General features: G+C 41.9%; 1 protein-coding gene across 1 annotated transcript; it reads right to left on the bottom strand.

Annotated features, from left to right (window-relative positions):
• Positions 1 to 726: 726 nt before the first annotated feature.
• On the bottom strand, positions 727 to 20,034 carry lrrc75a (leucine rich repeat containing 75A). The gene is made up of 6 exons (XM_058080655.1): positions 19,596 to 20,034; positions 19,079 to 19,440; positions 13,822 to 13,950; positions 6,157 to 6,269; positions 5,716 to 5,989; positions 727 to 4,460 (listed from the first exon to the last, which is right to left on the bottom strand). Exons 2-6 carry the CDS (start codon positions 19,325 to 19,327, stop codon positions 3,873 to 3,875), a joined length of 1,353 nt encoding a protein of 450 aa, XP_057936638.1. The 5' UTR covers positions 19,328 to 19,440; positions 19,596 to 20,034; the 3' UTR covers positions 727 to 3,872.
• Between the last annotated feature and the right edge of the window lie 322 nt (positions 20,035 to 20,356).

Below are 20,356 nucleotides of genomic sequence, written 5' to 3'. Positions count from 1 at the left end.
GTTCGGCAACATTCGGCACAAAATCGGCTTAATACATCCTGTAGCCGGTTAAGACAGGCCTTCAAAATAAAATAAACACGCCAGTAAAATAACACGGTTGCCCATAATACACACGAGCAGTCGAAGATCAGAATTGTTTCCCCGGAATCTTTACCTTATTTTGTAATGCATATGGTGTGGTATGGACGCTGAAAACAACAAGGAATAACAAAACTTCCGTTTGGAATAACATAATAAACTATGTATTTTGACGGGCTGCTTATCCATTTCGTAATTTTGATTTTTTTTAGACATAGCATGTAATGCATTTGTGGGTTTTTTTTCATCTCAAGATTATCAAGAGATTAAAAAAATATTAAGCTTTTAATTTGTCAGAATTCCCTTGGTAGGGTAGCTGTGTCAAACAGTAAATCAGTATTGTAATAAGTAATAAAATATAATGTAACGCTTGGCCGGAAATAGTAAGTTGCCATTTTACAATGTTACCACTAGATGCCAGGCCAACACAAAATTGTATTTCTGTAAAATATCTATTTTTCATGATTTGGTGCTAATAGAAGCTCCAAATTCACAAAATTCAAAAATTTCATTAGTGTTAAAGTTCAAATTAGTAAAACACTGGTTCACACTCTGGTTCAGGAAAAAAACTTTGAGCCTTTATTTTTCTCTGTGAACTAAAATAAATATCAATACTGTATAGTCTACATGAGAACTGAACACAAAAAGTATTTTTTTTTTGTCACATGATTTATTGGAATTTAGTCCATTAAAAGAGCACATAATGTCACTTCCAGTTGATGTTTAATGTGAATGACAGAGAAAAAGGCATATATTCCAGACCTATTGGAAAGCACACTGAAGAAAATGTAATGGGAAAATGTAGTCCAGTCATTTTGGCTGTGTGGTGATGAACACAAAGTGAAGTTTTCATGCATTTTTGTGAGTGCCCTGCAGGAGGAAAGGAACAAAAAATTCTAGAAATGAGTCTGTAGTTGAAAATATAGCCAGAAGAGAGAGTCGCATGGTAGAAAAACAGCCATTTGATATGTAAGAACTGGTGAACATAGAAACAATAACCTTGAGACCACTTTGCGTGGCGTTGTCTTATTCTGGAAGCTTTTGGACCTGCTCGGGATGGGGGGACTAGCTGCTATAGAGTTCGGGTTCAACCCCAAAAGTGCTCAGGACTGTTACTCTAACAGTACTTCCCCTAGGGACCAATAATAATAATAATATTAATAATACTAATGATACATACACATGAATAATTACATTTGTCAATTCCACTGGAATGCTGACCAAGTCTGTCTTTGATTGACAGTCGCAAAAAAGGCAAAATGACATAATCGTTGTAACCTGAGAACAGAGTCTCCATGCTGGGTAAAAGGCTTTTTCATGATTACTTTGGAATTTTTGTGTTTCACACGGAATACACGACTTCACATTTATTGTTATGTAGCGTATGTTCCATAGTATAAGTCACACTGTGACCCTGCAATTGGTTGGCCACCAGTCCAGGGTGTACCCGAAGTCAGCTGGGATAGGCTCCAGCATACCCGTTACTGCAGTGAGATGGATGGATAGTCCTATAATTCTATGTATGGAAAAAAACATCATTCATACTGACAGATATGAACCAAGTAGTGAACATTTCGTTTTACAGGTGCAAGGGGGCGTTCCAGGTGAAGAATGGTAGGGTACACCCTGGGGCACAATCAACCAATCACACTCACATTCATACCTATGGGCATTTTAGAATTAACCTAACATGCATAGGTTTGGAATGAGGGCGGATGCCGGAGTACCGGGAAAAAACATGCAAATCCCATACAGAGATGCCCAAACAGAGCGACAATCCCAGATTTCCCAGTTCTCCTGGCGATGTGGCCAGCATGCTAACCACTGGACATTCGTGCTGTAAGGTAAACATAACATTTGTAATATCCTAAGGTGGGTGCATTATGAACTTTTTAGCATATACATATGTAGCATTAGCCTTTTCATAATAAAAAAAATACATCAAAATGACATTTCTGTACGCGGGCCTCAGTGGTAAAAGGGTGCTTTAAAAGGCGTGATTGGGATTAAATTGTCCCCAACTGGACAGTATGGAATAGAAATGCTTGCATGGATTATGTTTAATGTTGTTTAAAGGGAAGAATCTTTGCTTCATAACTGAGATATTTCAGTTGGAGTGTATGACCGTGGGATAGCACTTTGTACAAAACACACAAACCACAACAGCAATGTCAATACACTCTGGTCAACTCGCCAGACCTTTGGTGACTCTCAGCTACATATTATATAGGACATAATATTCCTGATTATATTGACACTAAATATTTGATCATGAATTGTAAACAGCTGTCATCGGATTCTGTAAAATGAATAATGAATGAATGAAAAGTGAGCACCTCACACACTTTATTTACGGTCTATAAGTCAAGTGTAGGTACCCTCTAGCAGCTTATACTTGCATTAAACCGGTACTGGGTAACAATACAATCACCATTAACAATTCAAGACCTCATTAGGCTCATCAAGTGCAAAGCGATGGCTTCATTAGATATCATTATTGTGTTGTAGACGGAGGCTGACGAGAGAATGCACAATACAAACTAAGCCTGAAGCCCAGATTATGATGTTTCTTAAAGACATTTGTTGTCTTAATATATAGACGCCAACATACAGTGGGGGGAAATACGTATTTGATGTTGGAAGATAGTGATAGTCCATATTTTTTGCGGTAGGTTGAATAGACAGAATATAATGACATAATCGTTGTAACTATTAACGAAATAACCCGCCATGGAGTCAAAGAAAGTTGCGAGTGGCAGCAATTTGATAAAGAAGGTGAAAAACACTGTTGAATTCAAGAAAGACTACAAAGATGGTGTCTCCTCCGCAAGAAGCCTATAATAAAGGTAAAGATGATCATTTTGCTTGTAATTTAGAATTATTTTTACATTGTTATCTGCACATAACAAATTTTCATTCATTCATTCATTCATTTTCTACCGCTTTTCCTCCCGAGGGTCCATTCACACTCACATTCATACAATTTGGAGTCGCCAATTAACCTAGCATGTTTTTGGAATGTGGGAGGAAACCGGAGTACCCGGAGAAAACCCACGCATTCACAGGGAGAACATGCAAACTCCAATCGTGGAATCGAACTCGGGTCTCCCAGCTGTGAGGCCTGCATGCTACCTGACCACTCGTTCCACTGTGCAGCCCTCATTCATTCATTTTCTACCACTTATTCTCACGAGGGTCGCCGGGGGTACTGGAGCCTATCCCAGCTGTCTTCGGGCGTGAGGCGGGGTACACCCTGGACTGGTGGCCAGCCAATCACAGGGCACATATAGACAAACAACCATTCACACTCACATTCATACCTATGGACAATTTGGAGTCGCCAATTAACCTAGCATGTTTTTGGAATGTGGGAGGAAACCGGAGTACCCGGAGAAAACCCACGCACGCACGGGCAGAACATGCAAACTCCACACAGAGATGGCCGAGGGTGGAATTGAATCCTGGTCTCCTAGCTGTGAGGTCTGCGCGCTAACCACTAGACCACCATAACAAATTTTATTTTGTGTTAATATTTGTGAATTTGGAACATATATATTGGATTTACATTATTTCCTATAGGAGAAAATAGTCGACATAAACGTGTTTCACTGTATAGGGATTAACAGAGGGTTGTGACATATCCCCGAGAAAGGAGAATGAGTTCCATTAAAAAGCGTACTTATTTACTATGGTTTCCTGATGCATTACCATCCCTTGGTCCTGCAGCCAATAGTCTGTCGCCTTGGGTCAGCTGGTTCAATCACATTCGTCCAAGTCTTGTCTGCTTCCAGCACTCAGGTAAGGTGCTGTGAATGGTCAGTCCTATGATCAAAGCCCTCCTCCTCTGCTCTCATTGGCTCGGCAGCAGCAGAGGAGTTTTGTGACTGGGTGGAGCAGGACAACTGAGAGGATTGGCTCTGCGTGTCGTCCTCATCCTCTGCCATGACAGCCTTTTGGCTCGTCCTCTCTTTCCTCTTCACATCTTCATTCCCTGTCCTCCTCCTCCCTTTCCTCTGCTCCTCGACCGTCCACATGCTCTCATCTTCATCCTCCTTCCCTCGCACCTCCCGGTCAAAGTCCAGCAGCTCCTCCATCATCTCCTCTATCTCCAGCTCACCGTCTAGTTCCTCCTCGACCTCAGACGGCAGCTCGGCCATGCTCTCGGTCCTGTTGGTGTCGTCCGTTTCCTCGTCTTCCCCGATGCCTCTCAGCCTTTCGGGGGGGTCGCTGGCTTGACTCTCTCCAAACTCCAGGATGGTCGGGAGGTTGCCTTGCTTGGGGCAGCGCTTCCTCAGGCTGACCAGGAATGGTTGTGGCAGGGAGAAGATGTCCACGTTGTTGCCCAGGTCAATCCATGTCACACTTGGGAAACTGCTTGGATCCTGGGAAGGAAAATATTGTTAAAAAGGTTATGAGAAACAAGCTAATATTTAAAAAGTGAACCATATTCTCCCAGGTTGCCAGCTTTTGTGTGTATGTTGAGCTGATAATAATCAATCATGAACGGCTTTTATAAGGACAAAACATATTTTTTTCCCGTAAGTAAATAAATAAATATACAGTCATCCCTCGTTTATTGCAGTTAATTGGTCCCAGACTCAACCGTGATAAGTGAATCATGGCACAAGTCTGGTGCTTGTGTGTCTCACCGAACATTACAGTAACATTGCTGACACCTAGTGACCAGTGTGTATAGTGTGTATAATGCCTAATCCGAGCAAAAGATATGTAACATTTGCTTAAATATGCATATTTTGTAGGGATGTCCGATATATATTAATATACAGTAAACCTCGGATATATCGGATTCAATTGTTCCCACTGGTTTTGTCCGATATAAGCGAAATCCGTTATATGCGTATACCGGAAAATGTCCGTTTTACGCATATATCGGATTTATATCCGGTATATGCGTAAATCAGATTTTATCCGTTATAAAAAGGCACTTCCTTGACTATGTTTCCAATGTACCTGGACGCGCAGGCAACGCTGCAAACGCTGCAAATTACGTCGTATAGCGGCCTGTCACGATTCGGCGAATCGGAGCGCCACGATGCGGCCATCCGATATATGCGAGGGAAATTTAATGGAAATGCATTGTCCGAAATAGGCGAAATCCGTTATAAAAAATCTGATATATGCAATGAATTTTTATTGGAAATGCATTACAGAAAAATTGGTTCTTTTTTATCTGTCCGTTGTGAGCGAATTTCCGATATATCCGAGTCCGATATATCCGAGGTTTACTGTATTGATATATTGTCCAACTCCCCAATTTTCAAGACATATCTCCTGTGGTCGGTTTTGATGATTATGAATGAATCCGATATCGCGTTTTCATGTTGATATCAGGCCGATATTATCTGTACAGATAATTATCAGACATTCCTAATATTTTCCCTAATAATAGGCCATATGCAATCGTGCAACAACTTGATTTATTGATATATTTTGGAAAAACAATGCTAAGAGAAATGGTGAATTTCTAAGCGCAAAATAGTACGTGATTACTGTATTTTGATCAAAAATCTGGTGACCAGTCCAAGGTGTACCCCCCCCCCCCCCCCAGTATGGATTATCAAAAGTATTTTCACTGTATCGCTAGTCCACAGTTACACTTCAACTTTCATCAATGACCTTCAGGGCATCAGTGAGCTCCTTCAGAATTGTCCTGGTCAGCCTATTCCCGTTCAGTGCCAACGTCTCCAGCCGAGGCAGAGCGGCCAGAGTGGGCAAGAGAAGGAGGAAGGCCTCATCGGTCAGCTCAGTGAACCCCATCTCCAAGCTGACCACGATGGAAGAATGGTGCTGTAGATGTGCACACAGACGCTCCATGTCACGAGCAGCCAGAGGAATACCGGACAGATCCAACGCACCGCTGGACGGAGGGGTGGACAACACTGCCTTCAGACTAGAAACACACAAGATGAAAGATGGTAAAACACCATTTTAGAGCGTCCAGACTTAAAGGACACCCTGTATACCAAGTGTATGGTCACAAATGAATCCCACACAAAGGACACAGTAAAAAAAAAAGATGGTGATTCAAGTTATTCAAATGATACGTAGATCACTCACCAGGCCTGAGGTTTCCTCTTGAGGAGGCCTTGTCTCCTCCACTGAGAGTGGGGGCTGAGATGGTAGGTCAGCTGACGACAGACTTTTTCCATCGCCCCCAGAGATTCTCTCTCCTGTGAGACAAGTGGGTGAGGGAAACTCTTACTAGTAGAATCCTGTCAAATTTGTCCAAACTCATGACTTCACATCTGAACATCTCAGGAGACCTTATCACCACAGATCAATACTGTAAATACTCAGGGGCTTTGAATCATCGATGGATCCACGTCTCATATACGAGCAGGCATCATCAACTCATGCTCAAAGACTAGTTAGGACAGCTCTAGTCTGCAGGGATGGAGCAGGAACCAAAGTAAACAAACAAAATGGTCCTTAAGATACAAAACCGTACCCCTCTTCCGAGGACAAAAATCTTCACATTCTAGACAGAGAAGACAAATGTTGAGAAACCATCTCAGAACAGAGGAGGCGGTCCGCGGCACAAGCTAGCAACCCACATATGATGCTTTCATCTCTTCTTAAACGATTTAATAATTTTGCCTTTTCTGGTTGCAGGTACACTTGGCGTACGAGCGGTTAGCACGCAGGCCTCACAGCTAGGAAACCTGAGTTCGATTCCACCCATGTTCTCTCCGTGCATGCATGGGTTTTCTCCGGGTACTCCGGTTTCCTCCCACATTCCAAAAACATGCTAGGTTAATTGGCGACTCCAAATAGTCCATAGGTATGAATGTGAGTGTGAATGGTTGTTTGTCTATATGTGCCCTGTGATTGGCTGGCCACCAGTCCAGGGTGTACCCCGCCTCTCGCCCGAAGATAGCTGGGATAAGCTCCAGCACCCCTGGCGACCCTTGTGAGAATAAGTGGTAGAAAATGAATGAATGAGGGCTGCATGGTGGAACGAGTGGTCACGTAGCACGCAGGCCTCACAGCTAGGAGACCCGAGTTCGATTCCACGATTGGAGTTTGCATGTTCTCCCTGTGAAAGCGTGGGTTTTCTCCAGGGACTCGGCTTCCTCCCACATTCCAAAAACATGCTAGGTTAATTGGCGACTCCAAATTATCCATAGGTATGAATGTGAGTGTGAATGGTTGTTTGTTTATATGAGCCCTGTGATTGGCTGGCCACCAGTCCAGGGTGTACCCCGCCTCTCGCCCCAAGACAGCTGGGATAGGCTTCAGCACCCCCGGCGACCCTCCTGAGAATAAGTGGTAGAAAATTAATGAATGAATTTCAGGGCTGCACGGTGGTCTGGTGGTCGAGTAGCACGCAGGCCTCACAGCTAGGAGACCCGAGTTCGATTCCATGATTGGAGTTTGCATGTTCTCCCTGTGCATGTGTGGGTTTTCACCGGGTACTCCGGTTTCCTCCCACATTCCAAAAACATGCTAGGTTAATTGGCGACTCAAAATAGGTATGAATGTGAGTGTGAATGGTTGTTTGTCTATATGTGCCTTGTGATTGGCTGGCCACTAGTCCAGGGTGTACCGCGCCTCTGGCCCGAAGACAGCTGGGATAGGCTCCAGCACCCCCGTGACCCTCGTGAGGATAAGCGGTTAAAAATCAAAGAATGAAACTCCACTGTATCTTACTGACTGTTGTGAAAGAGCAAAGTCATATCAAAAAAATGAGATGAGAGGCGATACATCTTAAAAATAAACTGAAAAATAAATCCAGAACATTAAAACATAGCCCAAATATGGGGTATGGCATGGACAAATAAAGAAATAACATTTTAGTGACGACACGGTTGGCAGATGCAGTTTTTGATGCAGTCTAATGAGAACTCTTGTTACAATAAATCGTGATGGGTTACATGCATTTCTTTTGATCAATAATGTATCAAAAGCAGAGAAATGGCTGCCGTTGCATTATTTATCACATTGACTGATTGATGGACTAACAAAAACATAAAAGCACAGTTGGAACCACGCAGCAGTGTTTATAAAATGGATCATTTAAAGAAAGCTACAGTATACAGTAGAAAGCTACAGTATGTCATTCATTTGGCTAGCTGGCTGCTAGCATTTAGCTGCTAGCATTTAGCTGCTAGCATTTAGCTGCTAGCATTTAGCTGCTAGCATTTAGCTGCTAGCATTTAGCTACTAGCGCGTAGCATTCTCTTCCTCATCCTTCCACACAACTAAACAAGCAGATGTGTTTCTGAGTGTGTTTCCAAGTATCAATAGTAATGTATTGTTGACAAAAAAGGCACCCCAGGGAATAAAATAAGTCCTACAACATAAAAAGGGCATTGTGGGTTTTGTAGAAACCCTCCCCCTGAGGACTCTAAGTTGGTTTCGAATAGAGGAAAGGGAATCTTAAAGAACCAAATCATAGAATGAGAACCAGATTGTTTATTCCTGACAATAATACCTAAAACAGACGTCCGGGCTTAACTGAAGTCCCTGTATGCCTACAAGTAAGCGGGTCTTAATTGTGTGGGTGCGTGTATAAGTATCTTTTGTCTGTATTTGTGAGACTATGTGTTTGTTTTAGCTGTTATCTTTAGCTAGCAAAATTGAGCAAATACCATCAGTTTATTTGTGTCGACACGGGTATTTCATTTTTCTTGCCGGATTTATATATTGCTCAGAAATAAGTGTTTTGTTTGCCAAAAATGTTTGTCCTGTATTTTCACAAAAATTAGCTTGAAAAATTTCAAGTTTTGTTATCGCCAATCCTGACCCGAATGTGCAGCCGTACTCACAAAGGAAGTAATAATGGACACAACGTTATCGCCGAACAAAGCAGGAATTGTGGACCATTGGAGCAAATAATTGGCAAATACAGCCGTCAACCATTTACGCCAAGCTGGGTCATTCAATGCACCGTGATGAGTTCAGCTCATTTGCTTCTCGGTTTGACACATTATTACACAATTACAATTAAAGATGCCTTAAAATGGCACGTTTCTTGCCACCCTCCAGTAGTTAAAAATAGGGTGGAATGGCGTCTGCATCACTGCCGCCACAAATCCTGAAAAAGCCTGGTGTCACGTGGCGTTCGCTGTAGCTTTAGTGGAGCGTGTACGACAGCGGCACTTCACAGGCCACTAAGTACGGATCCATACCTGTCAGGAAGCTTTCACAGCCACATTACACAGAATCCATAATACCGTTATCTAAAAGCAGAGGAAAGTCGAGAAAATGATCAGAGTTGAAGGAAAAGGAGTGCAAGACAAAAGCACTGGGTTGATGTTTAAGGGTGTTTACCACGTCTGCTGAACCAAAGCCAGGAGTCTACTTTAACAGAAGGCCAAACACACTTAATCACATCGTCCACTCACAATTTAGAGCCAATATCCATCCTTTAAATGTCAAACTATGCAGTCTTGCCCGTCTAAATCGACATCCTTCGGATTGGCTAACTCGTGCACATTTACTCGTGACTGATGGAGTTTGTTGACGTGTTCTTTTTCCATTTGTGCAGAATTGAACTGGCTGCATTTGGTTGGATGGGGGTTGAAAAAATGCACAAGAAGGAAGTCAAAGCTTTGAAGTTAAGTGGCAGTTTCTTTCTTGTTGCTCCTCCCCCAACCTCCTTCATTGACTTGTATTGATTTGGACTGAACCACAAATATGATTTTGCAAAAGCAGAGGAATGATAATGATGAAGTTAGCATTGCTGCAACACATGTCAACATAAACGGACCTTTTTTTTTCATAGAAATGCCCCCTTTGGGTCGACCATTTATGTAGACGTTGACCTTTTTATACTTGCATGTGTAAGATGACGGAATAAAATACTACCACTAAGGGGCGTCACTCGGTTCTGAGGACATGGGGGGGCTTGGCCCCATGGAGATGCGCAGGATATGAATTAATGTAGTAGAGACAAAAAAAATTCAAAAAATCCCAAAAAACAAATAACAAACAAGAACCGGGATATAACTTTCCCACTTTTGGACAGATTTAGTAGAGATACTCAATTGTTTTAGGCCACCATTAAATTTACACAAGTACACACAATCTACACTGCAAAACCGCTGTTCAAGCTCTGCAACCATTCTGTCCAGTGGACAGTGATCAATGATATAATAATCATTATGATATTATTAATTAGCCTATTATTATTACTATCATCATTAGTCGTCTTCTGATTATTACTAGTAGTAATAGTAGGCTAGTATTAGCCTGCTTATTGGCTTGCTGATTAGCCTGCTTTTGCTTTACTATATGAAATTTGTCAGAGAATTGTTTTTTATTTTAAAAAATCCACAAAAAATATCAAATTATTTAGCCCCCCTGAACCCCCTCTAAAATAGGCCTAATGACGCCACTGCTACCACTACCATTTGCGATGAATTTACAATATCACTCTGAAAATCCAGTTAAGCCTCGACGGACAGAGACAAATGTATCAGCTGTTCACGCGGCAGGAGAGGATATACGTACATAGATGGTAAGCATGTAGGCTCTGTTAATGGAAAATACAAGTCGAGTACACTCGAGAACCGTAAATACAGCAGCTGTGGGAGCTGGGCCGACGTGCAGACAAAGTGACACTAAGGGGATTTGGTGCTTAGGGACACTGAAGTATGGGAATGAACAACGGCTGAATGCATGATGTGGGCCACTGGATGAATCTGCTTTTGCAAAAACAAGTTCACAATACTGCAATACGCGTCAACATAAATAGACCGATTTATCATACATGGTCAATATGGCGGGCTTCTTGTTGTGTTATCCAATCCAATCCACTTTATTTATATAGCACACAACAGAGTTTCTAAACAGACTAGTAAAATTAAAAAGTAATAATCCAAAACTAAAAGATCATTTAAGAAATAAAATAGTAAAATAGATATTAAAATAGGCGGCATGGCGGTCTAGTGGTTATCGCGCAGAACTCACAGCTAGGAGGCGAGGGTTCAATTCCACCCTAGGCCATCTCTGTGTGGAGTTTGCATGTTCTCCCCGTGCATTCGTGGGTTTTCTCCGGGTACTCCGGTTTCCTCCCACATTCCAAAAACATGCTAGGTTAATTGGCGACTCCAAATTGTCCATAGGTATGAATGTGAGTGTGAATGGTTGTTTGTCTATATGTGCCCTGTGATTGGCTGGCCACCAGTCCAGGGTGTACCCCGCCTCTCGCCCAAAGACAGCTGGGATAGGCTCCAGCAACCCCCGCGACCCTTGTGAGGAAAAGCGGTAGAAAATGAATGAATGAATGAAAGAAACAAAGCAATAAAAGTATAAAAAATAAAACCAATTACAATAAAAACGAAGAACTAAAAGACACAGGACCATACGACTCACTCCGAGTTAAAAGCCAGAGAATAAAAGTGGGTTTTAAGACGAGGCTTTTGATGTTGGGGGGCCTTTTTTACTTGGGAGGGGAGAGAGTTCCATAGTTTGGGGCCAACCACAGAAAAGGCTCGGTCCCCCCTGGTCTTAAGTCTCGTCTTAGGCACCACAAGTTATGAATACACGATCTGAGTGTTTTGCAAGTACTCAAGGTAATCCTTGGTCATATGCAAGTAAAACTAGCAAGGTAGAGCTGTGTCAATGATCTCTGGGCCGCACTTTGGGCAACCCTGCTTTTAAAGCATGTGCCGAGAAACCACAACTCCTGTCCGAAGGATGGCAATTAAAGAGAAAAGGTGAGTGTTATTACAGCTGAAATTAATTGTTTATTGCAAATATTGATCCGAAATCAGATAAGACATTTACACAGAAGCCCACCATTCGCAGTTCTTACAGTCAGCGTCAGCCGGTAGCACAAGGTTAGATTTTTTTTCTCTGATGGCTAGCAGGACGATCACACCCAAAAATATTTCAAGTGTCAGAATCATTGACTTGATACCAAAATGTGCAGATTTATCCACCCCTGATTTATACTTGTACGTTGGCAAGTCAATATCTTGAATTTTCTACATGTAAGTGTGATAATATATGCAAAATGTATTCATTTTCAAATGGCTATAAAGACAATTGAATATATTTCTGATTTATACCAGCACTCAGCGTATTAAAGCGGAATCCAACAGATGAGAAGTACCTTGGCTCAATGAGTGAACAATATATTTTATTTTCTGCCTCGTGGTGCTCCGCTTACATTATGTATACAGCACACACACCCATGAATATATACGGTACCGTCTCAGAAGAACTGATGACCTCCCGGACGTTTCTTTTCCTTTTCCATACCCCTTCATTATCCATCTCTATCTCCATCCCTCAGCCCCAGGCCAGCCTGATATTAAAGAATATTTTTCACTGCATGTTCTAGTATGTTTCCTTAATGGTTAGTATCATTCAATATTACTGTCCGACTTTCAAAAGATCAGGAAGACATATTGACTGTGGTATAGTAGCATTAAGGCACAAGGAGACACAAAGACCGACAAGCAACCGACAATACAGGCTACTCTCGGCCAAAACAACATCAGCAAACTCAACTATCCTCATGTGGAAATCACAATACTCTTTAATACTGTAGTACACATCGCTAGGTTGCTAGGTTGCTATTGCTTCGGCTTTTATATTTATTCTCGTATTTAGTATTTTCATCTACGCGGGGGTGCTGGAGCCTATCCCAGCTGTCTTCGGGCGAGAGGCGGGGTACACGCTGGACTGGTGGCCAGCCAATCGCAGGGCACATATAGACAAACAACCATTCACACTCACATTCATACCTATGGACAATTTGGAGTCGCCAATTAACCTAACATGTTTTTGGAATGTGGGAGGAAACCGGAGTACCTGGAGAAAACCCACGCATGCACGGGGAGAACATGCAAACTCCACACAGAGATGGCCGAGGGTGGGATTGAGCTGTGAGGTCTGCGCGCTAACCACTCGACCACCAGGCAAGCCCTTATTTAGTATTTTATTACTGAATTTGATATACCCTTCGACATGAGAGTTTAGCAACACTTTAGGTGTAAGACCCAACTTTCATCAATCTAGGAACATAATTTGTACGTTACATAAGGTCCACCTCAGAGCTCCAGACTAATGTTTTTTCACGAGGAGCAAAGTGGCCCCTAACTTAAAATTTTAGGAGCACAAGCCCGATGTGCATTTTCACTGTATTACTCGTATGTGATTAGATTTTTAAAGTGACACTAGAAAAAAGTCAACGTGACAGCCATCGTAGCTTCCCTGTGGGCCAAAAACGAGCTCCCAACAAACCACATTGATTGTTTGTTTAAAGACAAAATGTCAGAGTCACATTTGGAGTCCATTGACAAAAGACGAAGCAGAAAACTATAGCAAGAGAGACAGCGGAACCCGGCAGAATGTGTAAACAAAGATGGTAGAATAGTGGAACTTGGGATCGACAGGCTTAGACTATGACAAGCTGTCGTTCTTAGGCCTTGGCCGATCACATGACCATGTCATGGCATTACAATGCCTTCTAAGTCCTACTTTTATCACTCCGTTCATGCATGAACCCTTTCGTTCACCCTCCCTCAGTGGCATCTCGAAGTACACAAATGAACAAGCAAAAGGCACTGCACTTCTCCCAAGAACACACACTCCTACACAACCACTTAGAGCTAGTGTCTAATCTAATCACGTCAGGCAAAATGAATGAAAAGATCATCTGATAGCAATGAATCACTTCAGCGTATGTGTGTGTAAAAGGGCTTTACTGTCATTGCCAATACTGCCTCGGTATTCTTTATGTGCGTGTGTTGGTTTTATATTTCTTACCGTCTTTGGACAGTGTACATAGCGTGCCAGACTGATGATCAGGTCATGTGTGATGGGGTCAACAAGGTTCCTGAAGCTGGCGTAACGGTATAATACATCATCCAGAGATGTTGACTCCATGCCCAGGTCCTATGAACACCAAAAAAAAAAAAAAAAACCACACACACACAACATAAATGACTTATAATTACATTATGTAATAATATACATTATGTATGTCTCAGGTGGCACGGCGGTCTAGTGGTTAGTGCGCAGACCTCACAGCTAGGAGATCAGGGTTCAATCCCACCCTCGGCCTCTGCCGTGCATGCCAAAACCCCATATTCCAAAAACATGCTAGGTTAATTGGCAACTCCAAATTGTCCATAGTTATGAATGTGATTGTGATGTGTTTGTCTATATGTGCCCTGTGATTGGCTGGCCACCAGTCCAGGGTAGAAAATGAATGAATGAATGAATGAATGTACGTCTCCTGCCATTTTGGGTGGAATTGGAGTTGGAACAATGGCCATGAAGGCATCTAAAACCCCCCAAAAATGGCTGTCATGTTTGGTTCAAATCAGGGAAACCATCCCTGAACAGAGAGGGGGGGGGTCTGCAACGTCACATCTCCCCCACTCACACTGCTGTCGACCGTCTTTGTGAAAATTTGAGACCCACTTATAAAAACGGATCTGTTTATTTGTTAATTGAATCCTTATCAGTCTGACACTACAACAACTTCCTGTTGAGTTACACAGTATTAAAATATAACCGCAGTAACTTCCTGTTCAGTGCAAAGTAAGCTTCTTAATAAAACTATGTCGGAATTAAACCTGTACTCTAAAGCACTCTCAAGTAATTTTGGATTGCTTCCAATGTTGCATTTAAATTAAACACTATGCATTTTTTACATGTACCTATTTTTTTGTTTTTAGTTGTGTGTGTGGATTTGCAGACCCTCAATAAGGGAAGTGCCTTGGTTCTAAATCATTGAATTGAAGTGTAAATTAAATTCGTGTACCATTCACAGTGTTTTATTTTAACAAAATGCATTTGATGAAACACAAAACGGGCCTCTTAAAGCCAGTAGAAAAGGCAGCGCTATTATAAAATATGGGAAAAGATGATTAGATGCAGTACTTGAACTTATTGAGGCGAACATAACAAAGCTGCCGTCACTCACGCTAAACTCATGCAAATTACAGCGCTCACGGTGCATGGCTTATTTATTTGAAGTCACATCAAAAGGACGAGGCTAAACAACACTCTGTGTCCTCTGACGTCTTATTACAGTTATATTATAGCTCCACATCCTTCAAATTGGCTGAGTCATGTAACGTAAGTGGTTTAGAATATTTATTATTGGTTTTATTTGATATTATTATTTATACATTGTTATTATAATAATAATTAGACGACCAAACATTTACATGTTAGTATCGACTGTTGCTAAGAGTCTATTCGTCACCGAGTACATCTGCAGAATCTCATCTAATAATTACAACACAGACTTTTATTGCAAAAGTTGATCCAAAATCAGAGGAGAACGTCAACATCAACATTGTCTGCAACTCTTTAAGTGGAATATTAATAAAGATATTACGAGACAGACAATATTGATTATCAAACAACAGATAAAATACGCTCTACTGAGTAAGAGCATGTGTGTGTTTTGGCAGCGAGCAAGGCAGCACCATGCTCGGAACTACTGACAGCAATAGGAGGAGAGCTGCTCAGTCTCCTGCAGAAAAGGTATGACTCACTGACGTTTCTCTGCCCCCTAATGCTCAGCGAGGACAGCAGCTTTAGATGAATGGCAAACACACAGTCATTATTCTAGGATTAGGGTATTTGTTCCCATGGAGATGTGTTTTCAAAATAAAGGTGGCCACATCAGAAATGACATGTTGGCAAGTTGGTTATTTTCAGTGTGTTGAGCAAAGGAGATTCAATGATATTTACTCGATTTTCTATTAGTAATAGTGAATTATACAAAACGTGGTGTTGATCTGATGCCAAATAAATATAGTAAAATATCCCTAGCTTATTTATTTATTTATTTTGTAATCAAGACTTGCGCCTGCTTCTCCAAACCATGCTGCTAGCTTGATGTTGACGTTCCCCTTTGATTTTGGATCAACATTTGCAATAAAAGTAATTCATTCATTTTCTACCGCTTTTCCTCACGAGGGTCGTGGGGGGTGCTGGAGCCTATCCCAGCTGTCTTCGGGCGAGAGGCGGGATACACCCTGGACTGGTGGCCAGCCAATCACAGGGCACATATAGACAAACAACCATTCACACTCACATTCATACCTATGGACAATTTGGAGTCGCCAATTAACCTAGCATGTTTTTGGAATTTGGGAGGAAACCGGAGTACCCGGAGAAAACCCACGCATGCACGGGGAGAACTCCACACAAACTCCACACAGAGATGGCCGAGGGTGGAATTGAACCCTGGTCTCCTAGTCTCCCTTTGTCTCTTCAATTGACGTTGCTCACTCACAACACAATCCATCTTTAAGCCCTCAAATTTGCCTCACACACTTCTTGAGTCACTTCTGTAGCCAAACAAACGTTTGTGTCTCAACAGACAACTATGGTGCATTCAAAGACTGCCAAACAAAGTGAGAAATTGAAGAGATAATGTAAAATAGACCATACACTAGAAATATTAACATTTTAGAAATTTTTAAAGGAAAATTGCACTTTATCATCCACAGTACTTATGTGAAACATGAACACATTTATTTCCCTTTTCTGTGTATTATAACAAAAGAAAACAAGTTAATACGAGCTAGCTAATAGAGGGATACACCTATTTCGATTATGAAGCCCCCTAACAACATTGTATCGTTTGCTACACATGCAGTGATCACACATTAACACGTACATTGATGTTAACATGTAATACTTACACTATTTTGGCGTATTTTGATGATTTTAAAACATTGCCGAAACTTCTTTCCTAGTGTATTGATTTCACATACTAGCCCAGGAGCTCAAGCTACTTCCGTCAACAACACTTACAACATTCGCTCTTTTGGGATGGCCATGTCTTCCAGCACAAGATGTGTGCTGTGGTAAAAAAATATACTGACATCAAACGAGCATCTTGTTGAGTCTTCGAGAAAAAAGTATCCACTATTCTGTCTGTGAATGACACTGAGACTAGCGGTTAGCTAGTTTGTGTTAGCTGCTACAGTAATAATATTGCTGTAGCTTGATTAATATACAAGTTAGTTGTGTAAATGGGACACTGTTGGGGAGATAATTATTCATGTTATTTAACATGACAATAATAGTGCTAAAATGCTAACAGTTGCAAAACTAACAAAGTACAGAAAGTGCTGCGGTGGCTTTATACTACTATGACATCCTGTTATAATAAAGGCAGAAATGAAAAGACTTTGTCGACACTGAGGAAATTCCCCCAGGGGTTAAGGACGTCTCCAATCAGACATGCTGCTTGCGCTATCCAGCGATGCGTAATGAAGCCCGACCTGATATTGTATGTTCTCGTCTACAATAAACACACCATTTCATTTTTGATACTGATACTGATTGGAACTAGACAGCAGCCAAATATAAGCTCATCGCACCTCAGATTGTTTTATTGTGAAACCGTGTCCCCGTCACTGGTGTTGGTGGTTTATAACAAACAAGAACTCTCCTGGGGGAGTCTAAATTTAACGCTGGAGGTTCCCACATCAGCGGAAGTTACGGTTGCTCATCAGAGGGGAAGTGGTGTGCGGATGCTCACTGTAGTTTCATTACGGTCCACCTCCTCATTATCTACCAACATGCTGCTTCATGATTAATCAGCGTCTATAAGGGCTGCGCCCATCGTCATGGTAACCCTGTAACCAGTGACGAGCAAGTCTTTCTTTATTTTCCATCCCTTTGAGAAATCAAGAGACTTGGAATCATTTTCTTAGTCGATTAATGTGAAGCTGGCTGTTTAGATTAATCAAGGAATTAGTTAGTTAGTCAGTTAGTGGTTTGGTCCGCAACATAAAAAAAATGTTGATCACCGTTTATCTTGTTTTGCTTCAAACACAAAGGTAATTGATGTTTTCATGGGTGACTACTGAAATTAATAAATACGCACATCAGAGAGGCGGAAATCGTTTGTAAATTAAAAGATGAATGGAAACCCAAAATAGTTGTCGATTAATTGCATAATCGATTAATCATCGATCAACTGTTGCAGTGTTATACCAAACTATGGTATAGAATTACTGAAATGAGGCTGTTTTTTTGTATATTTTAACATATATACATTGGATTTTTTTTAGCTTAGATAATTTGTAAAATGAAAAAAAAACAAAACAAAACATAATTTTATTCTTATTTTGCTCTACGCTATGTCAATATTTCTATTTTATTTTACTTTACAAACCGTTACACCCATGCTAGTTATAATTGCTGAGGTCAGGATTTTTTTGTTGAATATTTTAAACATATTTTCACCTGTATTGGATTGTTTTTATTATATTTAATTTCAAATATCAAATTTAGTTTTAAGTTTATTGCTACATGTGCCATTCTAATAGTTGTATTTTATTTATTGGCGAATGACCTAACATTCTGCAGATTTTTTCACAGCTAGGAGACCAGGGTTCAATTCCACCCTCCGCCATCTCTGTGTGGAGTTTGCATGTTCTCCCCGCGCATGCGTGGGTTTTCTCCGGGTACTCCGGTTTCAGGTTAAGATATGCCTTTATTCGTCCCTCAGTGGGGAAATTTGTAATATTCCTCTCACATTCCAAAAACATGCTCGCTTCATTGGCCACTCCAAATTGTCCATAGGTATGAATGTGAGTGTGAATGGTTGTTTGTCTATATGTGCCCTGTGCTGGCCACCAGTCCAGGGTGTACCCCGTCTCTCGCCCGAAGACAGCTGGGATAGGCTCCAGCACCCCCTGCGACCCTCGTGAGGATGAGCGGTAGAAAATGAATGAATGAATTTTTAGAAATTGCTTAATAATTATATTTTGAATATTACAATTAAATATTTTCATTAAATTTACACAAATGTTCAGCAGTTTTAAATGGTGCATAAAAAAACAAAGTGAAATTAAAACCGTACTGTACTGAACACTGATCATGGTCTACCGTGCTGGGGCTATTTTTGGTAAAAAGATACATTCATTTCCATTTTTCCTTGGTGAAAAAAAGTTTGGACAATACATTTGAAGAGTGAAAACTATTTTTTAAAGGGTTGAAATACTTCTGTAGGTAACTGTGGTTCACTAAGGACAGACATTACCTGTCTGAGTGTCCTCAGCATCTCGGTGGCCTCATCATGCTTGCCCTGCTTGGCCATCAGCATCATCTCCTGGATCATCCCGATGCGACGCTGATAAGGCGGCGGGGTACCACCACGACTCAGCCTGTCCCCCGACTTCAGCATGAGGGACGCAAACAGGTCCCCTCGCTCCTTGGTGGGGGTCCGCCTCCAGCTGTGCTGCGGACTGGCTCCTCCGGCATCCTGGCCCTTGGTCTGCTTGCCCCCCATGAAGACCGTGTGGTAAGAACAGGCCCGATCCCGCTGTCATGCAGAGTCAGCCTCGATGAGCCTTCCCATCTGCAGATGATCACATCTGGACACGGTGTTCCTAATCACGTGGACTGGAACACGATGAAAACACACAGTTTGTGCGGAGGACAAGTTGCAGCTCAAGTGGGGAAGAGGTCGCAGGATGCTGCCTGCAGCATGGCCGCTCAACACGCAGCAGCAGCAGCCGAGACCGTCCCGAACACAACTTCAGCACACAAATGTTCACCTTCACCGTGGAGGAGGGGGTCCCGTTCGTGTCCTGGAGAGGAGCGTGCAGCCTGGAGGTGACGCAGAAAGCAGGGCATGGCAGTGTTTACGTCCTTCGATCACCGAGGACTGGCTGGTCTTCTACTGTATTTGTTGTCTCCCATGTTGTCTCTAACGGTCAGCGAACGCCGCATACGGGAAGTTGAGCATCTCGCAGCCGTCACGGTTGAAGCGGAGGAGACCCAGCCGACCTGGATGGATTCCTGTCTGGGCTGGGACTGAATTGTAGAGGACACCCTCTGCTCCGCGACTGAACGCCAGAACGCCCCCCACCGCCTCAAGGCAGACAGCACCCCCAAGTTTGCACGAGGAGTGGGCGATACCGCAAGTGTTGCTATCGACCCGATACCAAGTGTCATCATGTCAATAAATAATGACATCTTATCTCATCATGACATGTTAATTATTTATAAAACAATATTTACAAAATGTAACAATATATACATTTAACAAAATAATCGTACAACTGTAAAATATCGATCTCCAGGCTATTATTGGTATCAACACGATTGATATTTGGATCCGCCTCCCCCCGTTTGTAGTTATGAACTCATTACTCTTTGTGTGGCGACTCCAGAAACGAGCTTATGAAAATATTAAGACAATATTACTTCTAATTTAGTCATATAGTATGTGCAACGTGTGCTGAATTAACAAATACTGTATCAACTTCTGTTCGTGTACTGTAGGGGGCACTATATATTCGAAATTTAAGTCCTA

The sequence above is a fragment of the Doryrhamphus excisus genome, chromosome 8 (genome assembly GCF_030265055.1).
Source record: "Doryrhamphus excisus isolate RoL2022-K1 chromosome 8, RoL_Dexc_1.0, whole genome shotgun sequence".
Classification (NCBI taxonomy): Eukaryota; Metazoa; Chordata; class Actinopteri; order Syngnathiformes; family Syngnathidae; genus Doryrhamphus; species Doryrhamphus excisus.
The sequence above is the reverse complement of the archived record's forward strand: the minus strand, read 5'-3'. Positions and strand labels throughout refer to the sequence as shown.